General features: G+C 42.6%; 1 protein-coding gene across 6 annotated transcripts in view; it reads right to left on the bottom strand.

The window, feature by feature from the left end:
• SETBP1 (SET binding protein 1) overlaps positions 1–25705 on the bottom strand; it is a 371229-nt gene that overhangs the window by 156720 nt on the left and 188804 nt on the right. For all 6 annotated transcript variants that reach the window (XM_013988555.2, XM_021092436.1, XM_021092441.1 and 3 more), the window contains one exon: positions 23479–23532. In XM_013988555.2, the coding sequence (XP_013844009.2) occupies positions 23479–23532 (54 nt within the window). The remainder of the gene's footprint in view (positions 1–23478; positions 23533–25705) is intronic.

The following is a 25705-nucleotide window of genomic DNA, read 5'->3' as shown; positions in this document are numbered from 1 at the left end:
AACACTGATCTAGCAGCCAGGAGACTCAGAGTCTCCTCTTTTTCTTTTTATCCTTTTTGGCCACCTGAGGCATATGGAGTTCCCTGGCCAGGATCAGATCCAAGCTGCAATTGCGACCTACAGGGCTGCAACAACACCAGGCAATGGGGCCAGGGACTGAACCTGTGTCCTCAGAGCTCCAGAGACTCTTCGAATCCCATTGTGCCACAGTGGGAACTCCTCAGGGTGTGTTCCTGTTGGCCACTGTGCACCAATTAGAAAGACAGGCTGTGTTTGAATATTACCTCCCCCAGTTTTCAGTTGTGTGAACTTGGGCAAATTACTAAAGCTCTCCCTGCTTTAGTTTCCATATCTTTCAAATAGAGCATTCAGAGAACCTACCCTCGAGGGTTATGGTTAACATTTGGTGAGTCAGTGTCGGAAAAGTGCTTAGAACAGTGCCAATGCCTGGCTCTTAGGAAGCAGTCAGTAAATGCTATATCTCGTGTTTTAAAAACTAAGGTGATAACATCTGTACTAACTACCCAAACCTTTCACTTAGGTTTTTTGTTTGTTTTTAAGGAGATGAGAAAGAATTAAATGGGGAAAAAATGACTCAAAGTTGTTCTGGGAAAAGGACTGGTGATGTCATTTGACCACAAGCTCTTTTTGAGCCAGCAATGGTTTCTAAAATAGTCGTCATAATCCTAGATGGCAGAAGTTGAAGTAGAAAGTTTCAAGGGACACTGCTAACACTCACACCACACTGCTCAGGGCACATTTGGAGTTTCGGATCACAGTCTGAGGACCTTGCTTAGGGTCTGGAGACACCAGAAACGTGTATTCTAGGGAAAGGTGAGCAGAAATGAGAAGAGGCTAGGGGATCTTATCATTTAAGGGTTGGGGCTGTTTGGAAAACAAGAGGTGTTCAGCTTAGAGATGGGAAGATTCAGGAGAGCCTTGATAACTTTCCAAAGATCAAAAAATTGTTGTGGTAGGAGTTAAAACTGTTAGATAGAAGTTTCAATAAAATAGGTTTGAACCCTACATAGAGACTAATTTCCAAACATTAAAAGCTGTCTAGCCACAAAATAAATAAGTTACCTGGCCCAACAAGAAACTCCCCATCACAGGAAACATTGAATAAGAGATGGGATAGCCTAGTAGGTATGCCTAACTGAATTCCTGAATTGGGAGCAAGATCAAGTCAGATAGAGCCTCTCTAGAGCTAAAATTCTGCACGATGACACGTGAATGGGCTTTAAAAAGCCTAAAGGCATGCACATGTTTAGAGTAACATTATTTAAATGCTGGTTGCACTTGTCTGCACCACTTAAAAAGTCTTGTAAGTCCTTTGGAAGACATTTTGCTTCCCATCTTTAATTCCTATACATGATTAACACAAAATTTGGGCAGCTATGTAACTCCCCACCAACAAAACAGTTAGGTCTTTGCTCTACAGAACTTCTTGTCTACAGTGAAAAGCAGTGGAGTTTTGTTTTGTTATGTTTTCTTTCAGTCCTTTAATAGCAAACAAACAATTTGGAGATAATTTGGGCTTCATGTAAACTCCTCACTCCCTCTCATGCCTAAAAACTGTCAAAATGTTGAATGGAAAAGGATTGTTCAGGATTCATTGTATGAGACATTTGAGCTTAATTTCTGTGATTTCTTCTCACACTAGAGCACCCAGGGCTCCCCCTCCCTCAGCTTTGAGTCTGGGTTTCTCATCTCGTAGGTGGGTTTGATTAATATGTCTGTCGATCAAGTGCACACTCCTTTGAGAAAATGAAAAGTAGTGTTCAAATGTTCAAAAATAATGTCTTTTGCAGCTCCCATCTCCAGATCTCAAAGACAAAAATCTCTGTGAAAAGACATGTGACCTAAATAAGGAAAAAAAAAAAAAGCGTGCCTCTATTATACAGAACCAAGATCTCTTGGCATTTCTGAAGTGGACTCTGAACCAGTCAAATAAACAGGGAAAGGGAAAATGGAAGCCTAAGCAAGAGTCTAGGAAACCTGGTAAATATTTACAGCCAACTGGGATCACTGAGTCCTTAAACATGTCTTTTTTTTTTCCCTTCAGGAATGAGGCATTTGCAGCCTGTGTTACAGTAACCCTGATTCCTTCAGTGGAATAAACCTGTTCATGATGATTTTAGATGAGCTAGAACAGAGCCTCATTACTATGTGACTTCTACTCAAGCCAAAGCTGGGCTATAAAGAAGCCCAATCAAGTCCACTCTTGCTCTATGCTCACAGATGCCTGGATGGGGAGGTAGAAGACAGGTAGGAGAAGAGGATTCAAAGGAAAAAGGATAATGATGCACATGGCAAAAAGGAGTGCACTTAAAACTTGTGTGCTTACTTGTTTAGTGTCTTGCCCCAGTATTAATGGCTGTCTCTGCTCCAGGAAACCAAGGATCATATTGGAATATAAAAAGTCCACCGTGTTTTCTGGCCCAGAGTACATTATACATAGTTTCTATCAATCTCTTCTCCTCAGCTCACTCTCCCTTCTCCACCAAAACTGCTCCATTTTCAAGATCTAACTCACTCTGTTCTGCTTCTGTACACCTTGTGACCTGGGGATTCCATATAGTGTGGGACTGTGTTCATATCTGTAAAGAGAATGCAATGGAATTGAACCTGAGAACTAAGTCTAAGTAAACACATAACTCAAGACTCCATTCACCTGAAGGCCTATTTCTCAAACCAGTTTCCTTGAATGCCTTACATATAGTAGGAATTTAATAACATTTGCTGACAGTATGTGTGATAAAATGTAGATCAAACATAAATGATTAAATACAGGAGTGCTTACAATGCTTTTGTTTTATTTCATCTCTGTTGATGTGCTTCTCCTTGTCAAATGTTTTAGTATTTTTGTATTTGCCAAGAACCCTAGACCTGGAGTCAGAAGATCCATGTCAATGCCAAGCCAGTGTGGTCACTTACTAAAACTGGGAGCTCAGGCAAATCATCCAGTCTCTCCATTCTCAGTTCTTTAGAGTTGTAATTTAGCTAAAAGTAATTGCCCTGAGTAGGTCACAAGTTTGGTATGAAAATTAAATGCAACGGTCATTCGGAAATTACTTTTTAAGCAACAAAGCACTATGAAATATAAGATAAAGTAGATAAGTTATAGTCTACAGGTCACCCTTTCTTCTGCCAGCTGTAGACTTAGCCTACTTTGGGGGAATCCCCAAAGTTAAAGAATTAAAGAAAAACGGGCATCTTTGTCCCCAAAATAACTTGATAATATACCATTTTAGTAGGACCTATAGAAACCTCTCAGAATGTTTCATCTTTGACCTCTAAGAAAATTTCTGTGGAGGTGGCTTCCCCATCTTGCTAAAGCTTCTTCACCAGGTAGAGAGAAACAGAATAACCTCTTAAATGGAGAAAACCCCAGAAAGCAGAAGACCTAGTAATATACAGAATTAATAGCCCCATCTATGTTTTACACCAGTGTTCTCAACCTACTTTGCATATATAAAGATTTACCACTATTGGAATAAGAACATATAAAAGAACAAGCCTTCTGTTAGATGCTAGGGAAAATTAAACTATCCAATAAAAAAGAAGACAATTGGCAGAGAAATCAGAATTTCATAAGAATTTCTAACAGTCAATTATTTATCAAAGTTGTGGAATAGGGCTTTTCCACATGGATGGCAGTGGATTATCAGCTTCTGCATTTACTCTGACTTATATCTGTTTTAACTGCATATAGGCCATATGGACACAAAATCTATCCTGGGTTATCCATGTATCACAAGGGCCCATCTCAGCAGTTTAATTTAGCAATTTGCTAGTGAGGGTCTTGTTTTCAGCTCTTTTAATGGAGAGTCAGCACATTCACATCTGGAAACAATGTTGCCACCCCAACTTGAACATCTAGAAATAGTATTTCTTATGACTCACCATATGACTAGGACCAAACTAAGCTCCACAGGGACTAAAAACAGTCCAGGTTACCTGGTCATGTTTTTTTTTTTTTTTTTTTTAGCTGTTTATAGGTTTTTAGGACAAACTTGAGTAGAGACAATAAATAAGGTTCTGATGATAGCTCTTAAACTTTTAGAGGAAGAACGAACATCTCAGAAAGAAGTTAACCTCCTCTTTTGATTCCTCTCCTCCTAGTTTGGCAAGAAATAGAACATCTTTAAAGCCACAGAGGACTATTGTTGTCCCTGGAAATTAATGAATGAATCAGGGAAATCCTAAAAGTATCAGCAAAATTGTTTATCTCTGTTTTGAAATGCTGAAGGGAGAAAAAAAGTGGTGAGGGGGTGTGGCTTTATAAGAAAAGGGAGAAAAAAGTTGATTAGGAAAGATATTCAATTTTCAAACAGGCAAATGAAATCAGTTTGCTGTTATTCTAGAATAAAAAAAATCTATGAGCTATCAAATCACTATGTTGTGTAATAGGAACTAACATAGTCTTGTAGGTCAATTACACTTCATAAACAAACAAATTCATAGAAGAAGAGATCAGATTAGTGGTTACCAAAGGTGTGGGGTGGGAGGGAGAACTGAATGAAGGGAGTCATAAGATATATCAATACTAGGCTGTAATGCACAAGCAGCTAAATATAATTAATCCTGCTCCATGTTATATATAAAAGTTGCTGAGAGAGTAAATCCCAAGAGTTCTTATCATAAGAAAATTTTTTTCTATTTCTTTAATTTTGTATCTATATGATATAATGTATGTTTACTAAACTTACGGTAATATTTCATGATGTATGTAAATCACCTTAAACTTATACAGTGCTGTACGTCAATTATATCTTAATAAAATGGGAAAAGGAAAAAAAAAAGTATATTAGAGAGAAGCTTTCACTTGCCAGTGACTGGTCAGGGATGTTATTTATACCTTGGGGAGAGAATGGCTGGGCACCACTTGGGATATATGAGGCCATCTCTAGAATCCTCAAGGAGAAGGTCTTGAAACTAAAGCAGTCAGCTGCCTTGACACCCAGGACAGATTGGTTGTCAATTATTTCAACACCCTCTTTCTTTGTAACTTATTCTTAGACCTCCAATTTATTATCCATCAGTTTCTATGCTCCAAACCCCTAGGTAAGCTGCTAGTGGGATCAATGTTATTAATCTGCAGTGGCCATGTCAATGACAGTCATTGCTCATATAGGTCCACACAAGGGATAAACATAATAGAGGAGCATTAGGACTTGAGTAGGCAAGCTAAGTCTGAGGAAATGAACAGGCTGATTGTCACCGTTTTAATAAAAGCGCAAAGCTCCTTCGTCTGCTATACAACTTTTTATTTTGCACCAATGGGAAGCCTATTCCTTTTTGGTACCAATTCAATTCGTAAGGCTTCAGGGAAGATACATCTTTAGCTAAAGAATAGAGAGAACAGTATCAGCTTCAAAACATGATTTCTTACGATCCTATAAAAAAGACTCCTCCAAACACTGACCTGAACAAAACCTGAGTGTGCTCTAAAAGTGGCCTATTTGTGACATTTGATGAGCTGCTAAGAATGCAGCTTCACACAGGCAGAGCTAACTCCCGCAAGGGGATGAAACCCTTGGTTTGAGTTTCCTTAGGCACTTCTCACCACCTGAGGTACATGGCTGCAGGCTCAGGCTACACACCTCACCTCACTGGGAGCTCACTGTAGAAATGCATCATCTTCCCTGGCAGGGAATAGAACTAGCACTCTGGACAACTCCACCAAGTGAGGGGATTGGGTTGCCTTTCATTGAGGATGGAGACTGAATGCTCCTCTAATGTGTAAGATCCTTGCTCAACCCAGAAAGTGATTTATTTATTGGTCCAGATGGGTCCTCATTTGGCTCTCCCTTCCTGCACCTCAGTGTCCCACCTTCCTTCAACTTAGCCCTTGCATTTGGGAGCCTGGGTTCCTGGCATCGTTTCTGGATGTCCTGATACCTCTCCTCCATTTGACCTTTGGCATCTTCCTATCCTTCCCCTGCTTGGATAAGCCCTGGGCATCTGGGACATAGTTGGCCAGTGGCTCATTGTATTTTCTGCCTGTGCCTTCTCCTGTAGTCAGTGGTCCTTGAATTTCACCCAGTCTAGGTACTCACCCTAGAATAACTGATCCTAGATACTGCTCATTCCTATCTTATCCTGAAGCCCTGCTGCAGTCCTTGGCCTTAGCACATCCTAGACTGCTTCTCCATCACTTGAGCCCTAGTTGGGAAAAGCCCTCTGCTCTGTCATCTCATTATCAGAACTGCTATTTCTGTCCCAAGAGCAGGAATCTCTAGTCCTACTGGAAGGGAATTTCCAGGTAATTCAGCTTATGTTCAGAATAGCCAGAAAGACTGGTATACACCTGGTTGGCGAGACCGATGTGTCAACCAGGGGACTGGGGACTCCCCCAGCTGAGAATGGCAGCTCAATAGATAAAGGAGGAGTAATCTCTCTGTGTGAATAACTCGTGGCCTCAGATGAATGGTGCCAGGCTCTCTTCAGCCATCAAACACTTCATAAAGGCCCACTGGGCACCAGCACTGCATGAGGCAGGAGAGTTAAAAAGGTCTTCTTTTAATGGGCACCTCCCATGTACCAGGCGCTTTAAATTGATCGTTTCTAATCCTTCTAGTAATGCTCAAAGGGACTTCATGTCCCAACCTGACAAAGCAGAAAACCAAGGTTTAGTAAGATCATGCACCTACTAAAAGAAAGATCTAAATTCAGACCCAAATTCTACATGACCCCAAACTTCAACTTCTTCCCAAATACCAGATGGTAAACATACTCACTCATTCCCCAATTCATTCAATCATTGGGAAAATGTTCTCAGTGGTCCACTGAAGGCCAGGGCCTCTGCTAAAGCCAGTGTGAGAAGATCCTTCACCAGGAATTAGAAGGTCACTTTGAGCTCAACTAAAAGCTTGTGGGCAGCTTTAGAAAGCTGCCATTTATATGTGGCATCAGATGGGATGGGTGACTTCTTTGAATGAGTAGTAATAAAACAAGGTACAATCCAGTAATCTTTCAAATAGAGAAGTGGTTACCAAGCCAATAAAACTCCCAAAGATGAGATTTTCTCCATATTTCTGATGGGTACTGAAATTTTTAAGAAAAACTGGAGACATCTGAAAGGTGATGGCGTTCTTCATAAGGCATCTGGGTAGACCTGAGGCCTACAGATTCCAAAAACTCTTTTTTTATTTTAAATTAAAAATACTTCTACATATCAATATGAAAGTATACTAGCCAATGAGGAAAAATATGCACGTGTCAAAAACTGAAATGGGAGGGCTTTGATCCAAGTAGGTTGAGGGACATCTTGGGCAGAGTAAATAAAGATATGAGTAGTCAGTGCCCCAAACAGTGAGCTATGGAGAGCTATGCCTTATTCTTTAAAACCCCCATTTACATTCCTTATAGCTCTGAAGTCCAATGTCTATAGGAATGGAATGAAAAAAGGATAAAATGCTGGAGCCAGAAGGCAGCCTAGGCATCATTCAAACACAACTCTCCATTTGGTATATTAGGAAACTGACTGGTCACTTTGCTGTACAGCAGAAATTGACAGAACACTTAAATCAACCATAATGGAAAAAATAAAAATCATAAAATAAAAAAAAAGAAATGGAGACACACTGACTGACAGCTGGAGTGGAAGCTGGGTCTGGGACAGCTGGGGGTGCAGACAGACAGCTAAGGCTTGTTTGATTCCACTTGTGCCCAGCTGTCATCTGAGGCCATAAAGACACTGAGACACACACCTAGGCACTGAGCTCATGACATACATACAGTGAGACTCAGATTACCTGGGTCGTTTATTTTTGGAAAGGCTTTTTCAAGATGCCTGCAGGGTCTAGCATAACAGACTGGAAGAAGTTTTATTTGAACAAGAGCAGTCTTCAGTAATAATTTTCCATGTATCATCTTTTGGCAAACATAGAAACTATTTCCCAAATGGTATACTTGTGAATTACTCAGTTTCTGGGGATTCCAGTTCCATTTTTCCAATAAGCTTCTTCTGGTTTCTGAATCTAAAGTGAGCTTAATAAGATGCTGGGCCCAGATTTGTGAATGGGGACCATAGCCTCTTGGGCCCAGTATTGCCATTGAAAGGACCAACTGGGCCAACTTTCCTCACTTGGTACAGAGGGTGTTTGCTTGGACAAGGTGGCAGGGAAAGAAGAGATGCAGGGATGCAACAGCTTGGAGAAATGCCAAGCATTTATTGAGAAAGTGCTAGGTCCCTGCATAGGTACCTACGCATTCTGCTACCAGGTGAGGTGAGGATTGCTCCCTGAATCACATGCATGAGAAAACCAAGATTCAGAGAGGTTATCTAACCTGAACAAGGTCAGAAAGCTAGCAAGTGTTGAAGCTGAGATTTAGCCTCAGGTCTTGTACCTGTACCTGCACCTGCTGAAACCCCTCTGCCATACTGCCTTTCCTTCAACTCATACGTACTCAGAGATTGGGTGCTAACCAGGCACATGGGGGTAAGGGCCTTCCACTGCTAGGAAAGCCTTTCTTTCTTTCTTTCTTTTTTTTTTTTTTTTTTGTCTTTTTGCTATTTCTTGGGCCGCTTCCGCGGCATATGGAGGTTCCCAGGCTAGGGGTCCAATCAGAGCTGTAGCCACCGGCCTACGCCAGAGCCACAGCAACGCGGGATCCGAGCCGTGTCTGCAACCTACACCACAGCTCACGGCAACGCTGGATTGTTAACCCACTGAGCAAGCGCAGGGACCGAACCTGCAACCTCATGGTTCCTAGTCGGATTCGTTAACCACTGTGCCACGACGGGAACTCCCAGCCTTTCTAAATAAACCAGAAATCTGCCTCTCTCATCCAACCCCCATTGGTTCTAGTTTTCCTTTGCAGAACATTCAGTTTACTAGAAAATCTAAATCTTTTGTATAGGTAAAACAGAAATATACAGAAATGCCACCAGTGCACAATACCAGCTACCTGGTGTCTCATGTCTATGTATGAGACAGCAAAGAACAAAAAGAGAGTGGGGTTTTAGAGTGTGGGTGAATCCTTTTTATCACCTTACCACTAAACACCTGAGGATTCTGAGCAAATCATTTAATCTGCCTCAGTCTCTACTTTTTCTGCTGTAAAGTGGAATTAAATATCTTTACTTATTTCACATGTTGCTGGTGCTCATCAATGTATAATGCAGTACATAAAACTGTCATATAAATATAAGCTGATTTTATTGCTTCATATCCTACATATTGGTTTAGAGTATGACCCTATCGATCCCCAAAGTGCAAGGAATTAAATGCTTTTTACAAAGGTTTCTCGGTTCCTTTGGTAGTTGGTCCTGTACCTAGTGAGATGTATGAATATGTCTGTAGACATTCTGATTAGCTAATCTAGACTGATACACACTTAAGGGAAGTGGAATCACTCAGATTGGCGCAAGGGCTCTGTTTCTTAAAATGGTGGATTATTTATGGCATATATATATATGTAGATATATATCTATATATATCTACATATATATATATTTAAAAGGATGTTATAGAGGAAGATGGGAGGAGAGTATTTGCTGCAAGCAGAGAGTTTAATTGCACGACTGTGCTACGTTAGTACATCAGAAACTGGCCCAGTCTCAAGAGGGTCAGACACAGGATCACACCCCATGGAAGCTGATTTTGATGAATGCATCTTAGAACACACCACTCATGGCGGAGGCTGTGTCTCCAAGCCAGAGCTATCCTTTGAGTTCACATGTGTACCAGTGACTTGCCCCCCAAACAAGGAGATCCCTGAATACTTTCCAAGTCATGCTGGTGAGGAGGCCAGGTTTCTGGTGCAGAGTATACATGGCATGATTTGATGCCCTCACCTCCATTTAATGCTTCATATGTTATCGAGTGATTGCCCAGGATTGTTTCTGTCCCCGGGGATTTGCAGGAGACAAGTTCTGTCTCTTATCTGAAAGCCAGGGACATTATCTGAACAGCTGCCACCTGCAGAAAGGCTGGTGTCAAACCAAATACACTAGATGAAGCACCTCTTTTAGGGGAAACAAACATGTGAACATACTAATGTATGTGTACACACACACATGCACGTGTGAGTGTGCACACACACACACACACACACACACGCTCCCGCAATGAACAATCTGCAAAGCATGGACCCTGCCACATTCACTGATATCCTTTGGATCTGTCCTCTGTCCCCACCTGATCTCGCGGCTGCCTTCCCATCTACAACAGGACCTGCCCCAATGCTGGTCTTGTGGGCTGGGAGCCCTGGCAGCAGCTGGGAGAGGGGAGGCCTGGGGAGCAGATGAGCCACTCACTCGGAGGCACTGGAAGCTGCCTTTGAGTTTGGGAAAATCCTTTCCTCCCTAGGCAAAGAGACCTTTGTCAATGGGCTCTAAAGAGGAAAAGGCAGACTAAATAAAATAAAATAAAATAAAATAAAATAAGACACATAGGTTGTTTGTCATAAAGCAGAAGGAAGAGAATAGTTTCCCATTCTCCTCCAGGCTCTGGCCTCAGATGACAGCTCTACACAAGTGCAATCAAATCAGCCTTTAGCTCTTGTCTGCAGCCCCAGCAGCCATGGATACAACTTCCACTCCAGCTGTCAGTCAGGCCGAAGCGCTCAGTAAATGCCCATGATTAGCACCTTCTTCAATTGGGAGTGTAAATGGAGAATCACAGCTCACTCCTCAAAGTAGCCGGAGCCATACACCCATTAATTTCTATGGAGCCAAACGTAAACAGAAAACGAATGTTCCTGCAGAATTTCCCAATTTGATTTCCCCTGCTAGAATGTGGGAAGGAGGGGGGATGTCTTCCTCGCTTATAATGTCTTCCCGTATTCAAAATGATCTATTTGAATCCAACCAAAGGATTCTCAAAGGACGACAATGAAAGCCCTGCACCCCGATTTGTTAGTATTTAAGGCTTAATGAACTCTTGGTGCATTCTCTCCTCCCAGAGCTTCTGTTTGTTATTTCTGTTTAAGGTGCTCTGTCCAATGCTGCAACATGCCAAGAAGCTTTGTTCATAATCAGAAATATGTATTTATTTATCAGTTGGGTAATCTACAGAGAGGTTTTTCCAGAGATCGCCGCATTCACTAAGAACTACCACACCCAGCTGTGCTCTTTGTATTTCAATCCCAGGTATTCTCCAGTGAGAAGGGCACTGGGTCCAGCCTGCCCAGCCTTCTCCCACCTCCATCACACAGATAATCTCTCTCAGCAGTGGATAAGTTTGGCCCAAGAAGAGGATGCTCAGAGCTCTAAGCCTTTGGGTGCAAAAGATTCTCTACAAACACACATTTGGAGTAAACAAAACCCATCAGGCCCCTCTAAGAGTCCTACGCCTGATTGCACGAAATGCATCATGATGGAATCTGCAATTGGCAAAGTAATTGGCGTTATTACAGCTGATGGGGAATTTCTGATGCTGCCCGAGCTCCCCTTTGAAATAATACTCAGCCATTTAATTTGTCCAGCTCTCGTTTAGCTGATTGCTCTTTTCTGCTGGAGTTTATCAAGAATGAAATGCGCTGTCTCTCCAGACGCCTGCAGGCTGAGATATCACAGACTGTTCTTTTTTCAACACTCTCCCCACTTCTCCTATGACCCCATGCCTTAGTCACCTTTCACAAGATGCCAATAACGTAATAAGTTGGAGGCTGGTGAATTAAACTGATTTAATTTTCAAAGCTGTGTATTTCTACTCCCAACTCCAGAGGCACTTAAATACTTCTGCTACACCATAAAATAATGGTAAAAGATATGCAAACTTCCAAGGACTTGATTGTCCTAAAAAAAGGCTCACAAACTCATTAGCTCCCAAAATAGGACGAGTAATAGAAGACATCTTTATTATAACTGCAAGGCCAGAGGTATTAAAGAAATATCAGAATTTGGATACATGCATTTTTTTGGGGGGGTGGTATTTTCACTCTTGATATTCACTCATCCCAAGAATGGGTTCTACAAATACTGAGCATCTACTTTTTGCTCAAAACACACAGATTCGTTTTTCTTTACCCAATGCTCATCTCATCCTCCCACTGTCCACTCTGGCATTTCTGCTCCTAATCAGATGAAGGGTGAGAAAGCCAAATTTAGCCTGCTGTGTTATCTCACAGTACTGACAAGGCTGGTGTCTGGGCACAGACCTCTTCTCATCGGTAAGGACATACTACTTGCCCTGTCAGTATGTCGGCAATGTACTGCTTACAGGTGACAAGAGTCCTACAGCCAGGACTGCCCCCTTCTGCAGGTGCCATCTCCATCTGACAGCCCACAAAATCCAGAACCCATATGTACCTTGAATCAGTCCTTATCTCATATTTAATATAGAAACAAATGAATAGGCGTATGACAGTCATCATATAAAGTCTCCCTGAAAAGCACCCATCCAAATGCCCTCTGGTACAATTCCTCCCTGATTCTTCTGGGCAATAAATCACAGTGCCTACAATTTTGCAGGGTTGGAGCCAGTGTGGATGTCCAGAATTAGGCTAAGGATCACCAGGCCCAAGGAGGTTGCTCCAGATGAGGCACTGCTCTAGTGGTTGAAAAAAACTCTTGCATCATTTGTTCAGGATCACTGTGAAAACAAAGTTTTTCACATAAGGTTTTTTCTGTCTCAAGAATCATTGGCTTGGGACACCTGTTGGAAACATGGTTGTGCCAGAGGCTCTGAGACACATTTTCCCTAAAAGTGGAGGTGGGGGGGCAATGCAGAAAGACGATCATGTGCAGAGCTGGAGTTGGGGGAGGGTATGGTCCTTTTTAGGCCCTATTAGAAAGCTGTGGTGTGGGCTGTCTGCAGACTTAATGCAGCCTCCAAGCAAACAGATCACTGGAAGATGCCACTTGAGGCCTGCAAGATGTTCCACTGCAAGAGGCCCCTCTCCTCTGGTGGCCTTCTGATACCTCTCAATCAACCCATTTTGTCTGCTAGAAGATGGTCAGAAAGGGGTTGGGTAGATAGGTAGGTGGACGAGGTTGAAATGTGAGCAGGGTTGGAAAGAACTTGAAAAGCACACTCGCTTATTTATTGGAGAGGTGGGCCTTCCTAGGGAGGCAGGTTTGGAATGATCTTGCCAATGGAACTGTGAAGAAAAACACCACCTTTCAAGTCTGAAAGGTGGTCTGTGAATTTGTATTTTCTGCATGTGAGTCATTCTTAGCCCTAAAAATGCAGAGAGCAAAGTTATGCATGACATTAAAATGTAGACAGGAAAATCTGCACTAATAAACACAGATATTTGAGATATATCACAAAACATCAATGACCCCAGGCCTCAAGTGAGCAGAATTACAGGATGATTTTAAAGAAGCTCAAACTGAAGCCACTTTACCAAAAGGATCAAAGAGAAAAACAAGAATAGGAAACTAGAAATATGAAGGCAGTGGAGGAAGTCATGGTGTAATTAAAGGTTTTGCATCTCAAGGGATCATAGAAATCATCTAATTCTATACCCTTGTTGCCAAGTGTTGGGGTTTTTCTTTCAGATGAGAAAATTGTCCTTGAAAGACAAGAAAATGGCATTCAAAATTAATCATCACTGGCTGGCCCCACTTTATTTATACTTCTAGTCTGAAAAGTTGAGTTTAAACCAGATTTTGAGCTTAATCATATCTGAATATGCTGGCAGGGATAACTTACATTGATCCCCTTGATAAAACGGAAAAATCTTTTTTCAGATCAGGAAGTCCCTCTTCTCCCAACACCCACCTGCCAACTAGCCATTTTCCTGCATGTGAAGTTCTGCACATTAAGTCTGTTTTAAGTTGGACCCGTGTACACATGGCCCTCAGGTGGTCAGAACATCTTGAGAGAAACGAAATAGTCACCGGAGTCTAAAGAGATTTAGTGTCCCCGGAGAACTTATTAAGACTTCAGAATATTCCACTGAAATGCCAGACACTCTGGAAACACTTGTAGAACTTTTCTCTTCAGGACTAAATGCCAATAAGGTTTTTTTTGGTTTTGTTTTGTTTTCTTTTTTTAAAATCTACTATAAGTGCTGCGGAGGCAGGCAGTGCAAAAAAGATATACCTGTCATACAAAGTGGCTGATCTCATGTAAGAAAAGTTAATGTCAGTTTGTGTAATGCATGTGAGCAAGGGTTTTCATTTAAAATGCTGTATTATGAATCTGTTAAAACATATAAAACAACCTCACTGAAGGGGTGGGGGAAAGGTGCTGGCCTAAGCAACTTTGGAAATGAGCAGAGTCTGTAAGACTGAAGGGAAAATAAACTGTATGTAAACAGTGAAAAAAATATAAAATGCTCTATTAATGTCACAGATGTCCATGTTTAGTAAGAAAAATAATTAAGTGGGTTGCCTTAGGAATCATGTTTTGTCTAAATACCCACATGTAGCCTGAAAAACATCATTACAGGTGGAGCCATTTAAAATATATACAATACAAATGTAGTCACATGAGCTCATTGAAGAAGGCAAAGAAAAACAAGAGTCCAGATCCTAGCCTTTTGCTAAAACCAGGAAACAGCATAATTAGAACAGAGTTTCTCAAACAATTTTTCAGAAATTACTGCACGTTGTTTTTCCAACCCATACTTACGTACTGTCACTTGGTAAAATACTATAAAGATAAATTAGTAGGAAAATAATCACATGCTTGGATATCACGGAAACATCAGGTTGCTATAAAAGTTTCTAAACACTATTTTGGGATGCATGTCATTGTGGACCAGTAACACACATCTGATAGGCCAACACTGCTCTGCAGCCCAGGCTCTGAATCGTACTGAGTTAGACAGCAGAGGTGGATGGCAAACCTGAAGAAAGGCCTTGAGGAAAAGGTGTGGGTTTACTAAGCAGGACCCTGAACAGGGAGGACTCATGGGATCAACCTCTCTGGAAATTGGGGGACGTGGTGTGCAGGCCAAGCACACATGTTCTCTCCCATGGCAGTGTTGTAAAGCCAGGCCTTTTGGGATATCTCTCAGAGTCCAGAACAAGCAAACCAACACCATGACTAGTTGGTTTAAAATATTGCCTAAATATTTTACAATAGGGAACAAGCAACGCAACACCACCACTAGTTAGTTTAAAATATTGCCTAAATATTTTACAATAGGGAACAAGCAACCCAACACCACCACTAGTTAGTTTAAAATATTGCCTAAATCTCAACCCAACCCAACACCATGACTAGTTAGTTTAAAATATTGCCTAAATATTTTGCAATAGGGAACAAGCAACCCAATACCATCACTAGTTAGTTTAAAATATTGCCTAAACCTCAACTCTTGAGCAGAAATAGCAGGGGGTGAGCATAGGTATAGGCCTTACAGGATCCCTGCTTAGCCATGCGTCTTCTGGCTACATTCCTGCTTCCTCACCAATGAAAGAGGAAGAATAAGCAGTCTGATAAAAGGCTGTTGTGAGCTAAGACACCAGCGGCAAGAGAAGCATATGGTAGGACCCTGACACAAGGTAGATGCCACTGGAATGAGGGGCCTTTTACTCTCTCTCCTCTGTGTGGTGGACTTTATCTAGAAAAACAGGGAGTATGATTTAGATCCTGGTGAGCTTCTGAAAACACTGAGCCTCTGGACTCCACCTAGACTAATTCCATGGGCCCCTGTGGTTTTCACAAGCTCCCTTGATAACTCCCATCTGCAGTCAAGGTTGAGAACTGCTACTTGAGGTGCTGTCTTACACTTTCAGTTCCGATGTGGTAGGTGGAGTAAGGAAGCCCTGGTAGAAGGACCCCTTATACACTGTTTTGCTTTGGATGGTTCTTCCCAAAATGTTGAACTAGATGTTAGGAGACGCATTCAGAACAAGCCAACTTGTTTTCTCACTGCTGTGTCTCTTAGAAGGGAGACAACACTGGCTACCTCTGCCTCAACTTGATTTCCTCCTCCGTAGAGGGGATGACAGCCTCCACGACTCTCCATTTGGGAACCGGAAAAGGAGGGCAGTGAGAACAACAGAAATTCTTTGCTGAGGTGGAAGGATTCAAGATGCTTTGCAGTAATTCCTTCTCTTACTCTCTTATTCTCTTACTCACATACCAACTGCTTTTTCCTGGAATTGGCAGAGAGCAAGAAAACTCACTATCAGAGTTCCTGCTGTGGTAATGAACCTGACTACTATCCATGAGGATGCAGGTTTGATCCCTGGCCTCACTCAGTCATTTATTTACATGAAAATAATATTATCATTGATTTCATAAAGGTTTATAAAGATAAATGATGAATGAATGTAAAGTTCAAAGAACACTTTCTAGCATACATTTACTTCTGTTAAGTCTCTGGTGTAGGTACACTCAACCAAAGGCCATGTGGACATGTAGTCATACCAACTCCTGTTAAGTCCAGCAGGAGTTAGGTGCTCTGGAAAATCCCTAGCTTCCATGTCCATCTTCCCAACTGTTGATGTTGAGCTTGTAGTGTGCGCTAGAAGCAGAGTCAGACAATGGGGATTCCATCAACCCAGGAAGAACAAGCAACCCAGAAACTCAGGAGTTTTACTCTAAAAAGAAAGGAGGTGTCAGAAGCTTCTGACTCTATAACTGGCTCTGCTACTTTTTAGGGTAGGAGCAGCCCCTCGAAGCACAGAACATTGTTGAGCCATAGGTTACTGTCAGGGCCCCTTCTCTGAGTCACCCTGCCTTTTCTAGTGGGGCATGTTCCCAGCTAAGATTTCTTTATACTTAGAAACTGAATGGGCCTTCCTAAAAAGTAGCTTCTCACAAAATATTTGGGGTTCTTGAATTTAATATTTCTGGGTTAGGACTCATGAAACCCAGAATATTGTGTAGATGGTTATAACTGCTGCTGGTCTATGAGAAGTACTGATTGTGGGGCCTGAGAAAAATGGAGTAAGTGGTGTATGGGGATGACAAAGTCCCCCTCCTTTGAACATGAGGCAATAATCACACTTAATCCAGGAGTGAACACTGTACCTTTGCAACCTGCACTTCCTTTGGGTTTATAGTGCCCGATTTCTCAAACCAGCCAAGGAGCTACCAGGTCCACTGATTCAGCCCCCATACTTGATCTGGCATTTGTCCCCTCAGGAACACCGCCCCTTCTGACCCCAGCCCAGCTTCATTCCCTACTACCTCTCACATAGACCAATGGTGCGGGCTTAGTACTGGAGCCCCTCGGCATTCCATCAAACCCACGAACAACGGCATGACCTTCTTGCATCACAGCTATGACTCTACCCCATCCTCAAACCTGCAATGGCTCCATGGTCCTCAGGTAAATGTCAGAATCTAAACTCTGGATCCTGATTCGAACAAATCAACTGTAAAATGCCATGGTAAGACAATCAGAGAAATGTGAACATGGACTGGGCATTAGAAAATATTATGGAATTAGCATTATTTTTATAGGTGTGATAATGACATTCTTTTTTATATTTTTATTTTTTGTCTTTTTGCCATTTCTTGGGCCGTTCGCACAGCATATGGAGATTCCCAGGCTTCGGGTTGAATCAGAGCTGTAGCTGCTGGCCTACACCAGAGCCACAGCAACACGGGATCCGAGCAGCGTCTGCAACCTACACCACAGCTCACAGCCACGCCAGATCCTTAACCCACTAAGCAAGGCCAGGGATCGAACCCGCAACCTCATGGTTCCTAGTCGGATTCGTTAACCACTGAGCCATGACAGGAACTCCGATAACGGCATTTTAAAAAAACACACTCTCCCCCAAATTAAAATTAAAATAAATGTCTCTCTCTATATATGTGTACATGTGTATGTATATGCGTACATATGTATATACATGTGTATGTATATATATGTATATGTATATATATGTGTGTATGTATATATACATGTATATATAATGTGTGTATGTATATATATGTATATTTGTGTGCTAATGGTTGTTAACTCTAAAAAAAAATTGACTGAAAGGAAGAAATTTGTAAAATACAAAAAAACATAAAAAACTCTTGTTATTCCACTACAGAAATATTTATAATGACTTATATATATATATATATATACATATATATATATATATATATATATATATGATGAAGTAAGTATACAGATGAAGTAAGGATGGCAAATGGTAATGATTATTGAAGCTGGCCCAGTAGTGTGCTGGGAACCGATCACATCAACTCTGGAAAGCTGACATTGTAAATAGGTTGTGAAACTATTGATAGCCTAAAATGGTTCACCATGGGGTTATTTACACCACAGAGATTAGTAAATGTTCCAAATCAGGGATTTTGTAACAACATATCATTGAAGTTGGAGATAATAGAAGTTGGATAATATATAGAGGTTTCTTATACTATTATGCCTATTTCCGTATAAGTTTGAAAACTTCAGTAACAATTAATTCTTTTAAAAAGTTCAACTAGTTTTCTGGAATTTGGAGACCTTCTGCAATTTGGTTGCAACCTAATCTGCAGCTATTATCTTCACCATACTCCCTCTGAACCAGAGCAATTAAATCACTCCAAGTCTCCAAAATGCACCTAAGCATCTCCACCCTTCTCTCGGTCTTTATCCGGGCTTCTCCTGCCCTGGAGTAAATTCACTGCCTCACTTCCTTGGCCCATGGACAATGACACCTCTGCCTAGAAGATTTCCCTGCTTGCTCCATGCAGATATCATTCTCCTTCCTCTGAAATCATAAATAATTTAACCCGTACTTCTCTAACAAAACAAAAAGTTGAATTTGCTCTGTGGAAGGTGTCATACTAAGTTGCCTTCACAGTCTTGTCCTATTTGATCTCACAACGATCTGTGGGATATGCTGCACAGCTTTTTTGCTTGATAAGGAAAATGAAAATTAAAGACATTAGGTAACTTCCCCAGATTCACAAAGCTCACAGGCAGGGCAGAACATTCCAGAGCAGTCAAATGCAGTCTGTGCAGCAAACAGGGAGCCCCACATAAAGGCCTCCATAGGCACCTCTGAATGCAATGGCAGTTCAGTGACAGAAAGCCTTGTTTTTTCTGCACTGAAATACGTTTTCCTGTGTGTTCTGAGTGACTCTTCTTACCCTTTACTGCAATGTCCCCTTGGTCATAAGAGCAATGGGCATTTTAGAAATCCCTTTAAAATGGGTAACCCTTTATGGAACAGCCAATATGAGGCACATTTGAAGCAAAACTGCATTTTTCCTAAAAGAAGGATCCTCACTCCTCTGAGACAGTGGGGCATTTATGGAGCAGGTGAGGAGCAAGTTCTTCAGTGGGTGCTCTCTTCTGTGGGGGTTGGGTCTTCTCAAGGTTGCTTTCCCAGTGCTGTGGCTGGATAGGTGAAACTCACCTCTGAGTTTGGGCCCCAGGCTATGCTTAAACGTCCATGGGCACACACACATAGGGACACGTCACTGCAAAGTTTAAGCAACCCTCCCATGCTTGTAGGAACTGAGAAACAAAGAAGGATGAAATGCCAAGAAACCGTGGATGCTATTTGTATCCTAGATGAGGGCACAGGATCTAGCAATTGCCTTGGATTGCTCCTGGAGAGCTCAGCCTGCAAAAGGAATGGAATGTCTAGCAAGAGGGGCGTGGTGAATAAATGATGGTCCCAGCAAGTGGACAAAAATAGCCAACTGCTGGAAGATTTTCCAGCGACATGAAAAGCATGCAAATAAAAAAAAGAAGGTAAGAAAAAGCATATAAAATATGATGTCATTTAAAAAAAAAATCCTGCTGATGTATATGTATATCTATGTCTAGGTACAACTACTTTCGAATTGTATCCTAAAATGTCATTATAAATATTTCTAGAGTGAAATAACACGAGATTTTTTTCTTATGTTTTTCTGTATTTTCCAAATTTCTTCCTTTCAATCAGTTTTTTTTTTGTTGTTGTTGTTTTTTAGAGTTAGCAACTATCAGCACACATAATTACATTTTTTTCTTGGGATAGGAACTTTTTTTTGGTCTTTTTTGTATTTTTAGGGCCACACTCACAGCCTATGGAGGTTCCCAGGCTAGGGGCTGAATAGGAGCTACAGCTGCCGGTCTACACCACAGCCACAGCAAGGAGGGATCCAAGCCACATCTGCTCATGGCAATGCCAGATCTTTAATCCACTGAGGATTAAAGGGGCCAGGGATGGAACCTGTGTCCCATGATACTAGTTGGGTTAATTAACCACTGAGCCATAATGGGAACCCTGATAAGAACTTTTAAGATCTACTCTTTTAGATACCTTCAAATACGATACAGTATTTATTATTAGCTGTGGTCACCACATTGTGCATTACATCCCCAGGACTTATATGTTATAACTAGAAGTTTGTACCTTTTGACCACCTTCACACATTCCAAAATATCTAAAGGGAACACTTACAGCTCTTAAGCTAAGGAAAAAAAGAGTAAAAATTAAAATAAAGAAGAAAGCCTATGATGGTGGGGCTTCTACTAAAGGGAGTGAGATGCCTGCTTTAACCCTTGGGGATGGGTCTGGGAAATGGGAGTGAGGGTCCTCATTTCCAGTCACTGAAGACGTGGAAACGGAGACCCCAGGGTGTACATTCCTTCAAAAGAGGAACAAGGTGTTGGAAAATGAGAGATGTGTTTGGGGTGGTAGGGAGACCAATGGAAGAGAAGGGTCTGGGTGGCTTAGGTGTGAATTTTAGGAGCTCTTCCATCTGTGCCTTATTTATTTATTTATTTATTTATTTTACAGCACACGTGTGGCATATGGATGTTTCCAGGCTAGTGGTCAAATCGGATCTGCAGCTGCCAGCCTACACCACAGCCACAGCAACACTAGATCAAGCCGTGTCTGCAACCTACACCACAGCTCCTGGCAATGCCAGATCCTTAACCCACTAAGGGAGGCCAGCAATTGAACACACATCCTTATGAATACAAGTCAGGTTCATTACCACTGAGCAGCGACAGGAACTCCTATCTGTGCCTTTTAAGCCTGCTGAGAAGAGTATCCTCTATCAGACAGTTCTCCCCACCATGCAGAGGCTGGGCTCCCAGCCTGGGAGGAACTCCCAGCTCTATCCTACAGGCCATAGAATCTCAGCATCAGTCATCAGGCTCTACTTTCAAAGTAATGAGTTTACTTCCAGGAATGAACACAGTGTGTTTACACACCAGTAATCACAGGGCAAAAGGCAGCCACTTCCTTACCCTCCTCTTCTCTATCTGGACCCTGAAAGGAGAAGAGAGACGGAAAAGGGAGAGGCCAGCCTCTTGCGCTCACCCCTCTCCACACTTGCAAGGCTAAGCAGCATCAAATATTAGGGACGACATCATGACTATTTTCCCCAAGATGCTGCAGCAGCACAGGCTTCAAGGAGAAAACAAAACAAAACAACAAAACTTTTACATTCAAGTAGTGAATGTGGACCATGTGAAAGCTAACAGGCCCAGTTACAATGACCCCAGGTAGAGGTCCTCAGAGAGCTCCCTCCTGGACATCAGGGACAACTCCTGGAAGGAAGCATACCCATGAGTCATCTCAGACATCAGGATGCGTGGGGCTCATTTTCACCTGAAACCCAAAGAGAGAAGGGAAAACAACAACGGGAGCCAGCAATTCAGTGAGGTGGGGCTGGGAGGAGGCATCCTCCACTGTGGGCAGTGTTCTGTTTCTCTTCGGAAAAGCACCTGTAAGGGTGGACCTGAGACACATCCAAGCTCTTCTGGTTCAGAAACAACTCTGGAGAACTGACTTTGATCTCAGCACCACCCTCCGGCCACAAGATTCCCAGGGCTTCCTGCCTCGGAACACGCATCCTGAGGAGTGAAAAATATGCATTCATATTCCAACCTCAGGGGATGACACACCAATGGAATAACGTGGAAAGATCAGACCAGGGCAGTGAGCTATTGGCACTAGCCACTGCATAGTTATTGCAGAGGGAGGGGCAGGGAAGCTGCCTTTTTAAGACCATGGCCTCAAATGCTATGGATGGATCCCAAATATATGCAACTTAATAGATCATTTAACTCTAATATCTAGAAATGCATCACATCAAACATGGAGAGCACACGACCAACTCAGAAACAATGCCAAAACCACACACACACACACACACACACACCCCTCTTCATAAATGCACTGTGCATTCTTTTCAAGCCACAAAACAACATCACACAAAGCCTTTTTCCCCCTTTATTTTTATAAATTTCCAGATAAAAAGAAATCCTTAACTGAGATGCCAGTGCACGTGGGTGGAGGTGTGGAGATAGGTGGCATATAGGTGCATGTTGATTGTGCTTTGTTTTTGTGTTGCATTCCATGAGCTCACCTGGAAGTTTGTGTGACAATGTGAAGAAATACTTTAATGAATTGTCAGTTTTCAATACTGTCAAAGGTTTACTGGCTAGCAATTTCTAAAACCTCACTGCACCCTAACAGAAGGATCAACAAGCTGTGATTGAAACACCCCAACCACACACCAATTTATCTCTGACTCTCACAAAGAGCCCTTTATTTTGTTCATTCTCTCCCTTGAGCATCTCATGCCCCACTCCCTGTTCTGGTCCCTTGCTCTCTGTGTGGTCTGGGGCCACTTCTCCCCAGGACTTGGGGTCTCCTGTTCCCTTAGCAATAAAGGGGACTCACAAGATGCACCCACATGGGAGAAAGGTAGTGAGGGTACAGTGAGCTCTTAGATGCAAAAGATGTTTAATGAAAATATTCCCAAATAGATGGGATTCTTGTTATTAGACATTAGTTGCTCTGACCCTGCAAGTCCCTGCAGAGGTGTAGCAGGGGGGCCTCGGGGGCAGCACTGACTGGGGAGTGACAGAAGTTTTCCTATTGAGAGGGGGACAGAGGAGGGGTGGGGCATCACAGCTCTTGCTCTTGTATTTACCTGTCTGTGTGCACATGCTGTCTACACTGGGGTCCATGGGAACATAGGCACTTTGTGTGTCTGGTGTGCATCTGTGTGTGTGTGAGTGCGCTCCTGGTTACACATTTGTGTGTAGACAGTCGGTCCCCTTCCAGACACAGGGAAGGTGATTGTCATTGCTGCCAGGGAGGTCTCCAGAGAGCTCTTGCCTATGCCTCTTGTGCTTTGCTCATGGCCACCTCTAAACAGAACTGTGGCCAGAGATAATAATGGTCCACTTCCTATTCAAGATCAGCAAAATTCAACCATCTGCTTCTATAGGAGTCTGAGATTAACCTGGCCACCAGACCATGGCGGCAAAGCATTTGTTCACAAAGATTCCACAATTGTGAGTCTCCTGTCCCAGGGGCTAGAAATGCAGGAGAACCCCACCCTCTACCTTTTTGGTTTAACCCTTTCCTGAGCTGAGCCACCCACTACCACCACACATTCCAAGCAGCTTGGTCTACATTTTTTTCCCCATTATAAAATCTTAAGAAAGCAGAAAGTGGTGGTTTTGTTTGTGATGAGATGCAAGGAGCCAAAGGGAGAGGGCAAGCTACCAATTCACTGTCAAGGTTGGTTCCTTAATTCAGAGAAGCTGGAAATCCAAGGTGGGGGTTTGGTCTGGTGCCAACTTTGTTTGCTTATAGCCAAACATGGAATGTTCTGTCTCAAAATTCATGCAGGGATCCATGGAACTTACCTGTGGCTGAAATCCTTTAAGGTCGCTGGCTGCAAGGTCACTGGCTGTGAGGAGCTGGAAAAGAAAAAAAGGAGTTTTTCTTAGTGATACTTCTCCCCTTCTGGACACAGTGTCACTAGGACAACTGGTCAGCTATGAACTCACCAGGGCCCCAGTCTGGAGCTAAAGCAACAGAGTCACAAAGGTTAAGGCAGGGCTTCCTGGCTAAGGGCTGGACTCAAGGGCCTTCACCTTGTGTCTACTCTCCTTCTCTCACTTTCTCATCCTCTCTGCTGCCCTCTCCTACCTTCTAGGTGCCACTAATTCTTCAAAGAGTCTTAAGTTAGGGATCATCAACTACGGATGGACTCCAGAAGATCCACAGACTCAAAGAAATTTTAAGTGCAAATCATGTGTGAGTCCAAATACTTCCTTAGGGAGAGGGTCCCTGATTTTCCTCCTAGCACTCTGTGAAACCACAAGCAAGAGACAGTTACAGGCCCATCTCCTCGGAGTGGGGGGAAGACCGTTGCTTCTTCTTTTTTAAAAATCCAACCAGTGAAAATGATCCTTTCCCCAGCTACACGTGACTCAGTTTCCCTTTATTATATGTTGCCCTTGATTTCATATACCATTGAGGTCTTCATGGCTTACGCCTCTAGCTATCGTGCTCAATGTTAGAAGATAAGAGGTTATATTTTCCGTATCTCTGTGTTTAATTAATATTAAAGGGTAAAGACAAGGTTTGAATATTTTTGCATGCTCTCCCAAAAGCACTCAATGGAATCATAAGATGAATTAACAAAATAATCACATTCTTTATTGTTGTTCAAAAATGCTGGGAAAGCGGGAAAAAGAAAAAGGGCAGATGCTTATTTTGATTCAAGGAGTGTGACTGCTAGCTTTGTTAGGCCTGGAGAGCGTTTGTGAAAAATAGGAAAGATTTCATGTTTGCTGTAACAATATTTTGTTTGGTTCAAGAAAGAGAGGAAATCACGCTGGGCTGCAGCGCCTTAGCCTCAGAAAAGCCCAACTGGGCTCTTTAGCTTCTCTCAATGCCTTTGCCAAAAGTGATGCTCAAAGTGGTATAAACTCTGGGACAGGGCAGGAAGGAGGTAGAGAATGTGAAAGATGCGCCTCTCTTCTCACGCCCAGGCCTGCAGGCAGGATTAACCACAGGGAAGGTACCTGGGGAAGGTGGCCCCATTCTGAGAGAGAGCCTGTTCAGCCCCTTTGAGTGAAGACACAGTCAAGCAATAAGCCATCAGAGCTCCTGACTGGACACTGAGGGCCAAACATAATTATAAGGCATCACTGCCTTCAAGGGCCATAAAATTTGGTCCAACGATAAGACACCCATGTGTCAGTATAAGCAGAGTGAAGCAGAATTTAAGTGTCAAACCGTGAACTTAAAGCAAGAAAGGTCAGGGTGTGGTGACTGAAATAAGATGTAGTTTAAACTGAGCCTTGAAAACAGAAAGGCCGTCAGGCAGGGAGGTGCTTCAGGTAGGCAGTGGGAAGAAGAAAATGGAAAAAGGGCTTACCAGCCCCAGCCAGCCATTTTTGCATCTGTCACCACCAGCCATGGCGGCACTAAGGAGGAAGGGAGGGTATCATGAGACACTGAGGATGGCCTGGCTGCCCAGCAGAGTGGCTGTTGCTTTACAGAATTTTTATTTCTTAATTTCCTTAACTCAATCATGATAGAAAGTGTCTCCACTTTATGGATGGGAAAACTGAGACGTATGGAAGTTAAATAACCTTTTTTAGGTCACCCAGATAGCACATGCATTTGGGATTTAAATCCATAACGATATCATTCCAAAGCTCTTTCTCTTTCTGCTATAACCTGATGCCTCTGGATTGGAGGCACCTTGGAGAAAACGTGTTGAGAAGACACAACATAGGAAAAAGGATGAATGCCAGACTATCAGTCAAATGAACCACAGGCAGTGACATAAAACATGTGTCCCTGTGAATGACCCTTAACTAACCCTTCCTTTCAGACATTATTTTATCTCATCGCCAACAACCCTCCACTCTTCAGGACTTATCAATACAGCACAGCCCTCTGACTTGAGTATGAGCTGGGACAGAGCTGGGGAGGAGGGACAGACAGGCTGGGGTGTGGAATGGACATGGGAGTGGCCTCTGCAAGAACAGCTCCACCATCATGTGCTGGCAAGTAGGAATCTGGCCTCAAGCTCTCCAGGCCCCACGAGTCCTGTCCTGCTGGCAGGGCCTCTTC

Source organism: Sus scrofa, chromosome 1 (genome assembly GCF_000003025.6).
Source record: "Sus scrofa isolate TJ Tabasco breed Duroc chromosome 1, Sscrofa11.1, whole genome shotgun sequence".
Taxonomy (NCBI): domain Eukaryota; kingdom Metazoa; phylum Chordata; class Mammalia; order Artiodactyla; family Suidae; genus Sus; species Sus scrofa.
This window is presented reverse-complemented; position numbering and strand designations above follow the sequence as displayed.